At 27.5% G+C, this 17,934-nt stretch overlaps 3 protein-coding genes across 7 annotated transcripts in view; 1 reads left to right on the forward strand and 2 right to left on the reverse strand.

The window, feature by feature from the left end:
* Positions 1-7,441, reverse strand: part of LOC105203339 (E3 ubiquitin-protein ligase UBR5) — a 65,376-nt gene extending 57,935 nt beyond the window's left edge. For 2 of the 3 annotated variants that reach the window (XM_026138924.2, XM_026138922.2), the window contains exons 1-3: positions 7,236-7,441; positions 2,738-2,938; positions 722-1,043 (exon numbers count right to left, since the gene is read on the reverse strand). In XM_026138924.2, the coding sequence (XP_025994709.1) occupies positions 722-1,043; positions 2,738-2,938; positions 7,236-7,297 (585 nt within the window). In that variant the 5' untranslated portion in view covers positions 7,298-7,441. The remainder of the gene's footprint in view (positions 1-721; positions 1,044-2,737; positions 2,939-7,235) is intronic. The other variant, XM_026138923.2, reaches the window with a different exon arrangement.
* LOC105203969 (tRNA-dihydrouridine(20) synthase [NAD(P)+]-like) overlaps positions 1-17,934 on the reverse strand; it is a 523,658-nt gene that overhangs the window by 442,273 nt on the left and 63,451 nt on the right. The gene's annotated exons all lie outside the window — the stretch shown is intronic.
* LOC105203335 (multifunctional methyltransferase subunit TRM112-like protein) lies at positions 8,514-16,221 on the forward strand. 3 transcript variants are annotated; one of them, XM_011172115.3, is made up of 4 exons: positions 8,514-8,611; positions 8,716-8,797; positions 10,734-10,835; positions 13,749-16,221. In XM_011172115.3, exons 1-4 carry the CDS (start codon positions 8,574-8,576, stop codon positions 13,941-13,943), a joined length of 417 nt encoding a protein of 138 aa, XP_011170417.1. In that variant the 5' UTR covers positions 8,514-8,573; the 3' UTR covers positions 13,944-16,221. The 3 variants fall into 3 exon arrangements, with proteins under 3 accessions (XP_011170417.1, XP_025994718.1, XP_025994719.1); XM_026138933.2 differs by lacking the exon at positions 8,514-8,611 and having other exon boundaries at positions 8,616-8,797; XM_026138934.2 differs by lacking the exons at positions 8,514-8,611; positions 10,734-10,835 and having other exon boundaries at positions 8,618-8,797.

Consider the following 17,934-nt stretch of genomic DNA (forward strand, 5'->3'; position numbering starts at 1 on the left):
TTTGGACACATAGAGATAAATAGTACGTCAAATTACAGACCACAAAGAATATATTAAAACTACAAAATGTACCAACAATTACAACTGCAGATCAATGTTACAACCTCATTAACGTCATACGTATATTAATTTTGCTATTTATGCTTGCAAGATGCTTTTAATCAACTAATTTTTTATTATATAATTAAAAATACTTCTAGAACCTTTTTTATTCCTTTCTGTCCTATCCACAAGATTATACAGTTCCACATTATAGAAGAACGTTCTAGTGAAGGAAAAAACGCAGAGAATATTACTACACAAAAAAATGGTACCCCGTACTGTAGGTTGCTGTGTTCACACCATGTCATTCATTTGATATCAAAAATATTCCACAAATATCTTACTAAAAACATGGATCTAAGGATGTTAATAATATATTTGTCAGATGTTAATAATATATCTTTTAAGGATATTAATAATATATTTGTCTCGACAGTTCTGATGAGCAACCGAACAAGTAGGACATTTTTTAAAATGCCAGAACCGTTTTCTGGTTTAAGAATCTAAAACTATTTAATTTTTAATACTTCTATTATTATCTATAAATTCGATTATTATCTGGAATACCATTGATAAATATATGTGAGGAGCCTAAAATGAATGAAGGTTCTTTAAAACTATAAATCTTGGACAGTGCTGCTCTATATTACTTTTGTTCAATAATATATTAATTTTAAACCTGTAACTCTCTGATGATAAGATTACGACTTTTCCCTTGTAACACAACTTGCGCCTGAGATATCAGATCTTCTGGAACAAACGGCGCCGGCACAGAAGCGATGGGACGAGAACTGCTACCACTTCCTCCACCCATAATAACTCCAGGTGGTCCTATTCGACCGCCACTGCCGCTTCCTCCGCCGCTGCTACCACCACGTATCGCGGAACTGTTACGCATGATCCGCGCACGCGAGCGTGACATCCCCGTCCTACTGCCGCTACTGCTACTTCCATTGCCATTCGGTGCGGAATTAGAGTTTCCAACATGATTTTTACTTGTACTACAATGAGATAAACATTTTCTTATTAAACTGACTTCTTATATACGTATCCAGATAGCAACATGTCTGTATGTTGCTCGCATTCATATCATGTGTTACTATCAGAATGGCAATAACTAAATCCGCAATTAATGTTTTCACAATGTGACAATTTTTGGATAGTAACTTGTTAACAATGTGCTTTGAAATCGTCATCATTAAAATTAGAGATGCACCGAATAATGATTTTACTGGATAATCCAGCCGGATACTATTTAACCGAATAAACTAGATATTCGGCAGAAAATGTTTCAATATTTAAAAAATGAAGTTAAATTATCAATCAAAAAAAGAAAATAAAATATCATCATTTACTTTAATAGAAACAATATTTTATTATTTTTATTGTCAACTTTTTTGATAACTATTCTTAAATAGTTGTTAAAAATAAAAATTAAGTATTTAAAATTATCATTATAAAATTTAGCATTTCTGCATTGTTTAGATACAATTTATTTTGATTATCTATATAAACTTTTCGTGCGGAAATAGTCTTTCTGAGTTTACTGAAAAGGGTAGAGCACTTATATATTTCAAAACAAGTTTTTTTTAAAATTTGGAAATTCAGAGGGATATTTTTTCTATCACAATATGGGATTCTTTGTCCTTTTTGTTAGAAGCAATACCAAATATTTCTCAAATTCAGTTTGATATTTCACTTTTCAGTATTGAAGTAAGGTATTAAAGTAATACTAGATTATCTGGCTGGATAAAAGAAAATACCTAGTTATCCGATGCGTCTAATTAAAATTCGTGCTGTTACCATTTTGTTGCTATAATAATTTATAAGATCACTCAATACGGATATATATTGCCGACAAAGCGAGGTAACTTATAGAAAAATATCTTGATGTTAAACTACTGGCAGTACATACATACAGAGAAAGATATCGATTCTATTATTAAAAAAAAAAAAAAACGTTATTCAATTTACTTCTTTCTTCTCGCAAATAACAATTATTTTTAACAATATTTTCTTGATAATTATCTTAAAATATACTAATCACAAATTTTAGAATAAATATTAAAAAAAAGAATTTATACTCTTTTGAAGAATATATAAAATTGTATCAAAGAGAGAGAGAGAGAGAGAAAAGAGAGTCAGTCAGTCAGAACAAGCAAATCAAATTTTTAATTAATATTTTTGATTAAAGTAATAAATCATTAAGATTCAGAATATTTTTTAAATAGATTTAATGCTTATGACGAACTTATTCTAGATTTGCAGATATACTCATGAAAGATTTAAAATAAATAATATTTATTTAATTCAAATATATGTAAACAAAAGTTTTTCTATATGTAAACAAAAGTTTATTTTAAGTAAATATTAATGTTTCAAGTAAATAAAGGTATTTTAAAATTATTGTTAAGAAAATATTCTTTAAAAAATAATCTTTACTTAAAAAAAAAAATTAAAAATTGAGAAAAAATTATTTTTTCAGAGAAGAGTGATATTTTTCTATATATATATACATTATTGCCTTCGTCTTACTTCAATATCGGTATAATCGAAATCGGAAACAAATACAAGGCAGATTATCAACACCATAAGCAATCATAAATTTGTGGGATTTGCTCTTAGATATTTTAAGAGCTTTATTATCTGGGAAATTGTCCTCTCATATGTATTTACTCTATTTATCTTTACTTACTTTCTATTAGGTTCATTTTTACTCAAGTCCAATCTATCCGGTAGTACTGTAAATGCAACTCTAGCTATTCTACTATCATCCGTAAGAAGAGCAATGTGAGTTGGTCCAACCACGATGCGCTTTATCGGTGTTTTCAAGGAATTAAAAGCCGATGGTGTAACAAATCCATATCTATTTATTTTGTCCGCTATCTCTCTCAACCTAGAATATAAAAAGAAATATATGAAATATAATGTAAAACTAGTTAATTATATAACAAAGTAGACAAAATAGATAGGGAATAAGAACAAAAACATACAATATGTAATACATAACAATTGTGATAAGAAAAAAATGTAATATAACTTAGAGGTATGTTAAAGGCTATGTTAAACAAGTAAATAAAATAAGATACTATGATGTGGTTGGAAACAGTATTAGAGACCCGGCGTACAATAGAGGAATATTAGATATTAAGAATAAGAATTAAAATTTTAGAATGAACTTATTAACGAATATTGAATATTATACCGCATAATAGATATTTAATAAGATATAATGCATAAATATATTATACGAAACTTATTATTTATTATTATTTATCTGTAGTACTTAGAAAACTGATCCTAAATTTCTGAAAACTAATTCTCTAATTTCTATTATTAATATCTAATATTCCTCCATTGTGCATAAGGCTTTACAATCTTGGATAAATATTATTTAGTCATTAAGATATAGATGGATGTAAGTAATTTTGTAAATCAAGTCTCTTCTTGATTTTGCAAGCTAAAGTAATAAATTCTATTCTATTCTCTATGTAACAAAGAACGTAATTATCTTTTTGAAATTGGACAAGCTAATATGTATACAAGATAATCATGACGTATATTAACTCTCTGTACACATGATTAAGGGATCGATTCTGTAATTTTAACGATGTCGTTATGATATCATTACGCTGCTACTACATAATACAAAAAAACCTGCGCAACAATTCCATAATATCGTTATAGTTACAAAATCAACTCCTAAGTCAGGACATATCTGAGTTGATCTTACAAGTGCACACTTTTTTCCAAGAAACTTTTCCAGTGCACACATGGTTCTGTTACGACATCTGACGCTATTTTTGTTATCTTACAATATTATACGAAATCTGGAAAAATTTATGAAACTATTGTCAACATTGTAGCTAAAGATTTCATTGTTATATTGATAAGGATCATTTATGAATATCTTATTTTTAATAAACTTTGAAACAAGTAATAAACTTCATGTTATTTTATTTTTTGACAATAATAATAGGAAAATGATGATTTGTCGAAATCTTTTAAGAAGTTATTTTGATCGAAAGCGCCAGTTTTCATAAATAATTAGCAAAATTGTTATTTATGAAAAAAAGTTATACACTGGTCTGTCACATTCGTACAAAATTTTTTACGCGTGATATTCAGCGATATAAATGATTATATAATTAGCTGAAATATAAAATATTAAAGGTTACATATAGTTTCTTCGCGCAAAAATTTTAAATGTGTATACAAATCCTCTATACATTCAACTCTATGCATAGAGTCATAATTACATGATATCTTAAAAATGAACCAATATCTGGACAATCTAAAATGCACATTTGTAATGTCCTAAATGCTTATTCTTAATATATTGTTTATAAGATTGAGTAGTAATTAAACAATTTTTTTTTTAAATTAAATAATAAAGTTAAAAAATTAATAACTTTTAATTTAACTTACAAGTTGTTAGTTTAACTTAATTTTAAATAATTTAACTGGTTTTAAAACACATAAACTTTAATTTATTAATTTTTCCTAAGCTAAAACTTCATCTATGTAAAAGTAAATACATTCCTACATAAAAATAATATTGCTTTGTTCTTTCATATAAACTTAATTTACAAATAAAATATTAAATTTGTTTAATGATCTATTATAATTTTAAGTAATCTAATTTTTAAAATGTATGAAATTCTAATTTAATATGAATGTTTTTCAAAGTTAATTTTTAATTTAACTTAATTTAATTTTAATGTAACTTTTAACTAGTTAGTTTTTTGTAACTTTTAATTAAATTAATTTTATAAGCAATTAACTCTAATTCAAAACTTAATTTAATTAAAGAAATATATTAACTTACTCAACCTAATTGTTTATAAAATAAATATAAGGAATTACATTGACAAATACAGTTTCTTAAGGAAACTTTACATTGTCAAAATAATTAATATAATTGAATGTAAGCTGTTATTTTTTTCACATTATGTGAAAAATCTAAATAAAAAAAAAATCTAAAATGATAAAAAAAGAAATCTTGGTTAATAACTGACAAAATATAAAGTTCTCGGCACAACTAATAGTGATAATTTTAAATATATAACACTCGTTTTAATTACACATGTAGAATTACAATTGATAAAGGCTAAGTATAGCTGAAACATATCGTTGACTGTAAGTCATCCTTTTAATGTAGTAATATTTTGAATATATCTTATATGCTCAGTTAATTGACCTTACTGTCAAATTCTTATTTGTTGTCAAAATATATGCTCCAACCTAACTGTGTAACAAATTTGATTTTTTAATATTACTTTTTATAACATAAAAAATAACCTTTTATAATATTTAAAATACCTTATAAATATCTTTAAGTATTTAAAGATTACAAATAAATCTTATAAAAAAAATACATTTAAAATTAATAAATTCTGGGATAAATTTCGAGTTCTGGAGCTTCGTGTCTCTTTTACCAACTATTTTCTTTAGAAACAGTAAATAAACAGACCTGTTTATTTTATAATTGAGTAATCGCTACTTTGTTGCGAACGCAGCAGATCCATGGAGGATTAATTTTCATCATTTTTAAAAGTATTAAAGTTTTACAATGAAAAATTCTTCCATGTATACTTTACACCTCTAGAAAGCATTTGTGTACATAGATTATCAAAACAAAAACCTGCATATAAATATTACAACTAATTAAAGTGTGCTTAAATTTTCAAAGAAAAGAAATATGTTGACCGAGATTTTTCAGGTGTGTTAAAAGTGAATTTTTCTTAAACATTCTCGTTACTGCAAGATTTTCTATGTAATAGTAACAAAGCAAATATCACAAGTTTCAATGACATCGTTTATTTTAATGACACCATTTATTCGTTCATTGTATGTGATTGTATATATTAAATATTGTTATTATAAGTTCTTTATAGTTTTTTAAGATGCTTATAGTATTGTTATTAAATTTGTCGATCAAATTTGAAATACTGTTTCTAGTTTCAGTTTACAATTGCATTTTAAGTCCAACCATATTGACATATAATTTATAGAACTGAAAAATATATTTAACCCTTAACTACACTGGCTAAAAGTGCCAAAACAAAAGCCCATCTTTTTTGAATTTTTTGTGGAAAAATGGAAAGAGATAGAGCAGTCGGATATGTTTCAATATAAAAATAGTATTCTCTTTCTTCATTATTTAAATTTTTATAGAGAATTTAAATAATTATAATTTTAAACTATAATTCCATCACGCGAAATTGTATGGGATACATACATTTGTATCCCACCAGAGTGATTAAGGTTAGATTCCGAAACGTCCTTTCCAAGGAAAACTTTGCTCGAAATACATAGTACACGTAACATATACTGTATTATATCGAATAAAATTTTGCTCGGAGAGGATGTTTTAGAATGTAGCTTAAGAGTTAATATCAAAATAACCAGCTGTAAGATACTCTAAAGCATAAAAGTTGTTAAGTATTGATAGGCAAATGGAAAATATTCGGAAAGGTATGGAACATTTAGAGTAGTAGTGAGAGTGCTAGCTGTTGGAACAAAGGATAGAGAGTTCAAATTCCAATCAGTTCCTTTAATTTTTCTGTTGCTTACAAATATCTTACAGCTTACACAACTCGTACCTGCAAGAACACTAAAGCAATATAACATAGGCTAATGAGCAAATTTAAGATAATGATACATCATTTATTTGTATATTAATGTTAAAACAAGATGTTCAATATGATTTGACCTTCTTTAGCTTTATTACTAAATATATTTAATAATTACAATGAAAATATTAAGCATCAAAATCTGATTCAGCAATAGCATTTCTTGCTTCTTAAATATTAAGATCACAGTTACATCTTTCAGTAATTAATCTCGTATTTCGAGTGAATGCATGATTCGAAACTTAATTGATGCGCATATGCGTATGCATTAGAACAAGATCAATTGCTGGATGTCACATTTTTATAGGTTGCGATTAAAATATGGCGAGGATACTGATGAAGGGGACTGCACGGGTTAGTCGAACAAATACATGCTAAACAGGAGAAACGGAAATAGTACGCGTACGTGCGACATGCTGCAACATGTCGTAACGTGTCGTGAAATAAATGGAACACTCTGGAAACGGGGAAAGAATGGAATTCTTCTTCTCTCGAGTACGATGTACAAACTAGGGTAAGCAGCTAATGGGGACCCGTTGAGTAAGTAAAATTGCTCACCTATCATTGAGTTGGTCGTCGGTGCCTGGTAAAGGATGTACGACGAGATGAATCGAAGTCATAATGACTTCAACTCACGCGCGTCTGACGTCAGGATTATTCTCTCACTGTACACAAAATTTCACTGAACGATCAGAACGACGGGACGACGGTTCAGCCATGTTTTCGACGAAACGTCCAGTTATATACACATGCACCAGGGTGCAAACATGGCGTTCCCAGCGTTCGTAAATATACGTCATGTGTTCCCGCCATGAAAATCTATTATCTAGAGACACTTTTGAGCTTGCCCGCGTGGCAGAAATGGAGTGAAGAGTTGGCGCGGTAACCAATCAAAGTTGAATAGAGTTTATCATTTTTCGCGCGACAAAAGATATGATTGGCCAACTTCCGTCGCGCGGTAAGTGGTTCCGCATCCTGTGTGATGGGCACACGAAACATTTCTGTGCTCCGAGCCGCTCCGGCCGATATTTCTGAACGCAGCCTTGAACGCACTCACTAATAGCGTTTTCGACTGCAGTGGGTTTGGTCCAATGCAGCCCTTTAGAGGGCCTCGCACATGAAATGCATAACATAAGCACAACATAAGACCGATGGATCAATGAGCATTTAGCATAAAGTCGCCATATTGATTGACATAAGATTCCCATTGGTCCAGAGACCTTAAAGGGCCTCGCACATGAAATGCATAACATAACATATGCACAACATAAGACCGATGGGCCAATGAGCATCTAACATAAAGTCGCCATATTGATTTACGTAGCATTTTCATTGGTCCGTCACTCTTATGTTGTGCTTATGTTACGTTATGCATTTCATGTGCGAGGCTCTTAAGCCTATCGCACATAAAATGCATAACATAACGTAAGCACATCATAAGAGCAATGAACCAATGAGCATTCAGCATAAGTCGCCATATTGATTTACATAAGATTCCCATTGGTCCAGAGGCCTTAAGCCTATCGCACATGAAATGCATAACATAACATAAGCACAACATAAGAGCAATGAATCAATGAGCATTCAGCATAAGTCGCCATATTGATTTACATAAGATTCCCATTGGTCCAAAGGCCTTAAGGACTTCGCACATGAAATGCATAACATAACATAAGCACAACATAAGACCGATAGACCAATGAGTATCTAGCATAAAGTCGCCATATTGATTTACGTAAGATTCTCATTGGTCCAGAGGCCTTATGCTATGTTTATGCTCTGTTATGCATTTCATGTGCGAGGCCCTTTATGCTACGCTTATGCTTTGTTATGCATTTCATGTGCGAGGCCATTCACTCCCTTGGTCGATACTAACGATAATCGATCCCTAACCTCATGCCTTCTTCAGACTTGGTTTCGATTTTCGATTTATCGTAATATATATTTATATTATACCGATTATACCTATGATAGTAGCAGTGCACGTTTTGTTTCTCTCTTATATTAGAATAAATAATTCGTCAATTTATTGTTATAGAAATATGAAGCTTCTGACACATAATATGTTAACGTCTAGAGCTATGAAAGGCGTGACAGATGGCTATCCTCTAAAAATTGTTGTAAGCTAATATTTCCTTTATATTACATGATACAAATTGTAATTTATACATCTAGAACATAACATTTCTTTAGAAAGGTTAAAATATCCATTAACAATAAATAATAACAATTTATTATCTAGTATCATAAATAAAAAAGTTGATACAGTTTCCAAAGGAGAAACAGACTTCTTACATTTAACTCTTGTTGCTAAATCACATAGGGTTTGTTTTTTATTGCTGCACTGAGAATTGCAATAGATTACACTAAAATTTTCCTTCTCACTTTCATCAAATTTTAATCGAATCTATATCTACTTTAAGTAGAGAAAATACATTAGGTCAACTTTAAAAAACAGGTCTATAGAAAACTCAAAAGAAGCTATAACTAATTGTCTATATTATATAAATAAGAATTTTCAAATTTGCTCATTTTCAAAAATCTGAATATTTTTTGATATCTCGATATCAACTAAAGTTTAAAATATTTGATTATTTTAATTTCTTTTAATATTTATTATTTATTGTAATAATAGATAGTTTTTAGGTTTCTGTTAATTAATTCATGATATTCTATTAGCTTTAAATATCTTTTTGTTCATTTTTTAACAAAAAATTTATATTAAAAATAATTATGGCTCTTATGAATAAATCAAGAAGTATATGTTTAAACGCTTTTAGAACCTCTCTTGGTATTTAAGTGTTAACTTACAATAAGTATTAGAAAATTAATTCGCAATGGCACAAATATTTTGATCCTTGTGTCGGATCCTTTTCAGTGCGAGGAGCGATGTTCTATTGCAGCTTGGAATAATGTGAATGTGGTCTGAAGTCACCTTGATCAGCACGGTATTAAAGTTAAAAGGTGTCAAATAATAAAATTAATTTCTCCATTTGGACATCATTGTTATACTAAATTAAAATATCCCGATTTGCAAAAAATTTAAAATTTAAAATATTCAAAACTAATCCATTATATCGGATGGACGAAATTAAAACACCTCACAACTGCGGTTCTTGGTGTCGAATAATTTTTTAAATTTTAAGTTTTCAACTTAAACTGCGCGCTGCATATTCGTCGGACTGGAAACACAATCATGAAGCCGGAATAGTAATATTAATGCTATTAGAAGTGTATAAAATATAAAAATAACACTTCAGCCATGGTACAAACTTGGATCTCTCAAATTCCGTGCGAATGTCCTACCACTTCGCCTCGGTGGTTGAAGTGATAGGACGCCCCCACGGAATTCGGAAGATCCAGGTTCGAACAATAGCTGAGGTGTTATTTTCTCGCAATAAAATAATTTACAGTTTTTCTGGGGAGGGAGGATATTAAAATGCTTTTTATAGCATTGATATTACTATTTTGGCTTTTTGATTGTTTCAAGTCCGACGAATATGCGGCGCGCAGTTTGAGTTGAAAAATTATTATTGAAGAACCACTACGACTGATAGACCTTCTAGTCTCGCAAAAAAACTCAAATTTTAATATTTAAAATAATGTGAGTGTTTCAGAGGTAGACCAGACTATGTACGAGACGACGGGTCTTGAAGAAATGTAAAGTGGTAATGTGGTGGAGAGAGAAAGTATGATGTTAAGTACATTTTCTTCTACAAAATGACTCGTCGTCTCGTACCAATAAGAAGCTCTTTAACACCGTCAGAGAAAATCTAGGTCTGAATATTTGGGATCAAACAATTTTATGTTACTTTGCAAATTAAAAAAATTATAGTCTAATATCAAAATATATTAAATATATATAATATATAATTTTTTGACAGAAGCATATAGTTTTATGCTAATTTGAAATGTTTTATAAAAACTTAACATTTATTTCTAGTACTTTCAATTTTTCTTGCCTTAAAAATGAAATATATGTAATTTTATTCTGATCCTACAGTTTTTTCACTTAATAGTTATATATTTATTAAAAATATTCATGATAATTTGCAGGCCCGAGACATTAGAGTGTCCGAAGTAGATTTTAATCCAGAATATATTGCTAGAATTATTCCAAAACTGGACTGGGCTGTTCTGTGGAAAGCTGCAGAGAGTGTAAGATTTTCATATATCTTTACTGGAATATTATAAAAATGCTTGTAAACATTCTAACTCAACTCTCAATTATACTGGCCACATTTGACCTATTCAATTATATCCGTGGCATAATTTTCTTGTTTTAAATTTTGATAAGAGTTTTAAGAATAAAATGAATTTTAAAAAGTTGCTATTTTTTTTTATCTGTAATAATTAAAAATTTTGAAGCTGAATTATTTATTACAAGTACTTATTATAAAGATACTTCTTATTAACTATAATTTTATAATGTATGTTATAATATAGTTTATTATAATACTTTAAATACACATGTACACACACACACATAATACTTTATAATAGAACTTTATAATACTTTATAATTAAGATAAATTAATATATTATATATTTTTTTAATTGTATTAAGTTAAAGTTAATGATTCATAAAATTAATTTCATTAAATATAAGTTAAGTTAAAAATTAAAATTGAAAATTTTTTATTTATATTAACTCTTAACTATGCTTGCGAGAAACTTACTTCACCGCACACAATTATGCAAATATTTCTTTTTAAAATATAACTGAATTGTAATCTAAGATTATTGTTAGAAAAAAATCCTAAAGTTAATGTCGAAAATTAGAAGAAACTCTTTATTTTTGTTACTTAAAGTCTTTTAACAAACTTTATTTTCTGTTATAATTGTAATAATTATCTTTCAGCTTTCAGAATATTATACACCAAATAAAAAATACCAACTTTTAAAATTTAATTTATTTTTAAAACTTATCAAAATTTGAGGTAGAAAACTATCCCGCGCGGACTGTTTTACAAAAATTCTTGGCATTCATAAATCGTTTGCTTCTTCTGAATATTTCGAATATATTCAACTTCTCGATTTTCGCATCTATTTAGTCTTTGTCTTGACCTTCTGGGTATCGATTAAAGAAAAAATTGTGCAAATTCTACGCATTAGGTATCGAAATATATGCAATTGAAAATAGTCGGGTGACGTACACCCATGTGTGGCAAAATATCAAATCCAATATAGTGTGTAATCTGAGGACTTAGAATGTTTATTCTTTTTAAATTAGATTTTCTAAACATCAAATAACAAAATAATTACAATATGAATCATTAATAAATTCAGAGTCGTTGTTTTTAACCAAATTTTGAACAAAAAAAAAAACACCGCAGCGTTTATTAACGTTCTTAAAGGGCCTATATGTTTGAACCATAACTATGTAACATTAATGTAGATGGTTCAAGTTCTGGCTAAGCAGAACAACCTTTCGAAAAATAATTGTGGCTTTGGCATAAATTTTGTAATCAATTTCATGGTTCTTGTATTAATTTTATCTTTAAATGACATCTTTTACTATTAAATTAAACTCATTTGAACTCTTGAATAACGAATTAAACTCATTAATAAACAATGATGAATATATTTTTAAATTTGTAACAGCAACGCACTGAAAAAGACCTAATGAAAAGATTGATACATTTGTGTATTAATATGTTAAATCAGTAAAATTATTGTGTATTAATATGTATTGGCAATTTATAAGCAATTTGTCAATATTAATATCAAAATATGTACATCTAGCGTGGCTCTTAATTTGAATATGTTTTTAATTATAATGAAAACAAATTTCAAGGATTAATTTTAAAAATAAAAAATTAAAAAATTTTGAAGTTAAAAATTTATTTAAAATAAACTATGTTAAGTTAAATGTTATTAACCTTCTAATTTTATTATTTAATTTTTTTAGTTATCAAACCCTATCTATTTTATATATAGCGGAAGGTAGTAAATCAGACCTATTTGTAGTTTTTGCTCTCTATAAGATGCAAATAAAGATCATAAAACCGATCATAAAACCACTGTTGGAAAAATCATGTAATTCTTATTTCTCACTTGTGTTGAACCATAATGGAAAATGTAAAAACATTTTTTCTGATGGTTCCAAATTGGATCACCTTCTGTTCCAAATCAGATAGCTTTATTTTTGTCGATTTTTAGATAGAAGATTTAAAAGATTTTAATGTATTATTTTTTTAGTATTGAATAAAAATGATCAATTTAACAATCAAAAATAAAAATTTTATTCAGAAAATAAAATTGTGATAGTTTACATAATTAGAATTAAAATTAATAAAATTTAATTATTCCAAATCTGACTCGTAATATTTTACTGATTTAACATACTAACAACTAATATTATAAAAGGCATTTATAATTATAAAAAAAATCATTAATTAATGATTTTCCTTTGTATATCTCTTACACACTAATAAATGCTACAAAAGAAGATTTTATGGACATTTATATAAAATATATTTTATTTGAAAAGATGATTTTTTGAAATAATTTCTTTGACTTAAAAAATAACTTTTTTAAAATAATTTTTTTGCTGCTAGTAAGCATTAAGCAACGTTCACCAGCAAGTTGTAAACTCGCAAAAGCGATCTTACGCTCGTCATGCAAATGTTTCATCTCACGATCCCTCTCATTACATGATGTATGTAACTTCATATGTCGAATACACATTACGGCACACATTGAATTCAATTATATTATTTGAAAGTTACATTCAAGACTTTTAAGGTAAAGTTGAAAAATTAACGTCTAACATATTTCTCAAAATTACATAGAGAATATACACTTGTAAAAGTCGCTATTATCAGCAAAACTGAAATTCAGTTTTTATAAAAGCACAGTAAACACTAATGATCAGTAACCATCCTATAATGTCTAAATAGATTATAACGAAGTAATTTTAATAACTACTCGTAGAATTCAACGAATTATGCGAGATATCACGATATCTTACTATCCCACACGTACTTCCGTTTTTCTTCTCTCGTCCCCCCCCCGTCTCCTCTCTTTCTGCATGTATGTATGTATATTTAGAAGAATGATTTGTTACAGATAGGGCATGTCGGTGAATTACCTCAGATTTTAATAGAGGACTTCGAAACAAATGAAGACTTTTTGAAAAAGGCTCATCATGTTCTGTTGGAGATCGAAGTTATAAATGGAGATTTATTGTGTCCGGAATCGGGTAGAAAATTTCCTATTAATGACGGCATTCCAAACATGCTTTTGAATGAAGACGAAATTTAAACAGAACTAAATATTCTAAAAATATATTATCATTATGTCTTTAGTTATAACTATACCTAACATACATTATTGTTCCTTTAATTATATTTAGTTACTTCTTTATCATGTATTATCATTAATTTTATCTTTTTATATTGACACAAACATTCAGTAGTTTAATAAGGATAAACAAAGCAATTTATTTGAAGTGTATTATAAATAGAACGTCAAGTTTGTATGTGTGTGCCTACGCGTATGTGTGAAAATGGTGACATGCTTTCATCAAATAATTTGGAAATATGTTTAGTTGGAAAAGAAATATATGAAGTATAACGTTTTACGATTAAAAAATTTATCTTACCATGAATACGAGGTGTGGCAGAAAAGTAATGAGACTGATTTTTTTGCAACAATTTTATTTTATTTTTGTATATCAGTGTTATCCCTCTCAAAGTAGTTCCCTTGGGCAGCTGTACATCAGCGGAGGCGTTGTTTCCAGTCTTTTTGATAACCAAAAACCACTTAAAAGGACGTCATCTTGGTACTATCGATAACATCTAAAGGAGCGTAACCGAGGAGCTGAAGGTGATTCCAGTTGAGATCTTCCAACAGTGCTACGAAGACTGTGAACAAGTCGGCCTCCGCCGATGTATAGCTGCCCAAGGGAACTACTTTGAGAGGGATAACATTAATATATAAAAATAAAATAAAATTGTTACAAACAAATCAGTCTCATTACTTTTCTGCCACACCTCGTATGAATTTTTTAAATTATTTCTTATATATCCTTAGACGTGTTTAGAGATATATTATTAAACAATGTGTTAAATGAAGCTAAACAGACGTTATTTGAAGAAAAAGTACAAAATAAACTTACACAAAATTTATGTAGAGTAATGCTGGAGTTACAAAAAAAAAAAAAAAAAATACAATTGCATTATAAAAAAATAATTATGCCTACATTAAATATTTTGTTCATAGCACTTCATGCATTCTTAAATTTCAAATAAAGAAAAAAAACAACCGTTTTGACAATTTGTTACGTCAAAGAAATTTTTTTTATCCGTCTACTATATATGTAAATTCGTAAATTAATAATTCTTAATATATACAGAATGACAAAAATGTTCAGCCACAAAGTTGCATTCCTGAAGCGCCTTAAATCTTTTATTCAAGCTAAATTGTACGTAGTCATTTTGAATGTTATTTTCTGTTTTTACTAAGATGTAATATTTTAAAACTTATTTTTTATATAAGTTACTAATAACGTAATAACTATGTATAATAATAACTATAAAACTTTGTGGCCAAACTTTTGTCTGTATAATGTAGGTGACTTAATTAAATTATAAATTACCGAATGTATAATGATTACAGATACTTTATTGCACAGATATGTCTAAAGACAATGAGATATAATTTCTCGTATCATTCGCAATACTTAACATACAACATTTCTTTTATTTACATCACATTCATATTGCTACTTAGATAATTTGCTCGAGTATCATTCTACGCGAGTATTATCTACTCGTTCTCACTGAAGTGAGTTAGCAATGTAACATTTTGATACAATTGTTTTACTACAGCGCTATACAGCATAGCAAATTCTTGTAGCAATATTATAATGAAATACATTAAATTATAAGTGAAATAGAATATATCCTAGTATATATTCATCTTGGATATAAGATAATACTGATTGATATAATACGAAAAATATGTCTTTTGACAAAATATTTATATATGCGCAACACATGTAAGTTACCTTAGACTTAAGTTAAAACCAACAGGTAAAGTTATTTGTATATCCATTGTGTATAAGGAATATAATAATTTCTTAATTTAATAGATGAACATACTTTTGGAGATTAATTTTCTAAGATGCATATAGTAGCATAAAATGACTATCTTTTGCACAAAAAATCCTCTATAATATCCTAAATTGTAATTATCTGAAATAAGTGTTATAATTGTGTATAATCTCTGTTATTCGATAAAAATTGTTCATCAATTTAAATACTATACAATTAAAAATGCTATTATTGTTATTCTTCTTTTAGAATAGAATGCATACTTCAATATACAAATTTGACATCGTTAAATAATACTTTTTCCATGGAGTAACATATATAATATAAACAAATACACTTTAAGTAGTACTTTTAATTGAAATGGCTTTAATTTAACGGCTAATATTATCAAAGGACATGCGATGTTATCTATTTGTAGTTTTCTGTACATATTAGTTTTCTGTACCAATGGCAATGCTCAAAATATAGCAAAATATATTACTTTATTCCTCGTAATTTGTTTTCAAAGGTCAAAAAGCTATAAAAATAGCTCACAACTAACAATTTCAGCCACAGCCCATCCGTTTATTAACATTGTAATCGTATCTTAAATATTTATAAAGCTGGATTATACTCTTGAGTCAAGCTATGAAAATATTTCTGTATATTAATATTCGATTATATGGCATATATAAATATTAAATTTTATATATAATAGTTTATTATTAGAAACCTTGTTTCTCAGTTGGGAGCTATTCTGCACATTAATCGATGGAAATTTTGCTCTGTGTTAGAGATATACTAGCTTCCTATATCTTCATTCATTTCGTTTTATCTGTTTTATAATGCAAGTTTATAAAACATATCTCTAAATATATGTCCATCTAATGGAATTTCTCTTATATGTATATATATATATATATATATATATATATATATATATATATATATATATATGGGTGTGTATACAGGGTGTTCGATAATGGTTGTCCCCAGGTTTTAGAAATATGATTTACTGACGGATATATATTTCTAACATAATATATTAGAAACTACAAATGTGTGCTCCTATGGTAAAACGTGGAGACAACCATTATTGAACACTGTATGTATATATATATATATATATATATATATATATATATATGTATGTATGTATATATATATATATATATATATGTATATATATAAATATATGTATATATATATATATATATATATGTATATATATATGTATATATATACATACACATACATACACATTGTATATATCTGTACATCATTAAAATATATTTTAATACTGTATATTTGGCTTTAGATCAGCTAAAATTTTCATTTTGAGTATATGATTACTATCAACGCTACACTCAAAAAGGAAGTCCATTTCATTATTAAGGAATTTATCAATATTGAAATATTCATCTTAAAATTATGGAAACTTTTCAAGTTCTTATTTTTTGTATTCAAAGATTTTAAAGTTTTATGTAATATACGGAAATTTTACTTTATTTCATAAATTTTAATTTTCACAGAGTATTCAATAAAAATATTAATCAAAAGATTAATAATTAATGATTTCATGTTTTAATACTGACAAATCCCTCAGAGTACATAATTACTTATAAAATCAGCATGGATATTACACATTTACTCTTAAAAAATATTAATACTGTATAGTATTATATTAAGTAATACTAAATTAGTATATAATTATTTCAATAATCGCAATATATAATTTTACGTTTTCATTTTTAACAAAAAAAAAATATAACAGAAGCAAATAATTATGTACGATACTTTAAGTATTATTAAAAATCGAATTTTTTACATACTAATCACCAACGAATAAAATTGAGAAAATAAATTTCATATTTATGGAAAAAGTTTGAAAAAGATTTGGCTACATACTATTTATTTTAGAATATATATATATATATATATATATATATATATATATATAAACATATACTAAATTAAAATTATGCACTATGTGTATGTATAAAATTAAATATTTCGTCGGTAATACTTAAGCGTGTTTAAAAAAAATTTTGACATTTTATGTATACAATATTAAACTCAATAGGATATGTCAAAAGTAAAAATACTATTATAATATTTTACATAATTATTTATCAGAATAAAATTTTATGAGATGTACCATAATTTTTGGAAGATCTAGCACGTTTGCCACTGAAAAATGTTATACCGCATTGTCTCAT

The sequence above is a fragment of the Solenopsis invicta genome, chromosome 8 (assembly GCF_016802725.1).
Source record: "Solenopsis invicta isolate M01_SB chromosome 8, UNIL_Sinv_3.0, whole genome shotgun sequence".
NCBI lineage: Eukaryota > Metazoa > Arthropoda > Insecta > Hymenoptera > Formicidae > Solenopsis > Solenopsis invicta.

Excerpts from the sequence above, each read along its gene's own strand:
- LOC105203335 (XM_026138933.2), top strand. The coding sequence starts at position 8,645 with ATGATAGTAGCAGTGCACGTTTTGTTTCTCTCTTATATTAGAATAAAT. Across the intron at positions 8,798-10,733 it reads GCTATCCTCTAAAAATTGTT|GCCCGAGACATTAGAGTGTC; the intron begins GTAAGCTAATAT and ends GATAATTTGCAG. Across the intron at positions 10,836-13,748 it reads TGTGGAAAGCTGCAGAGAGT|ATAGGGCATGTCGGTGAATT; the intron begins GTAAGATTTTCA and ends GATTTGTTACAG.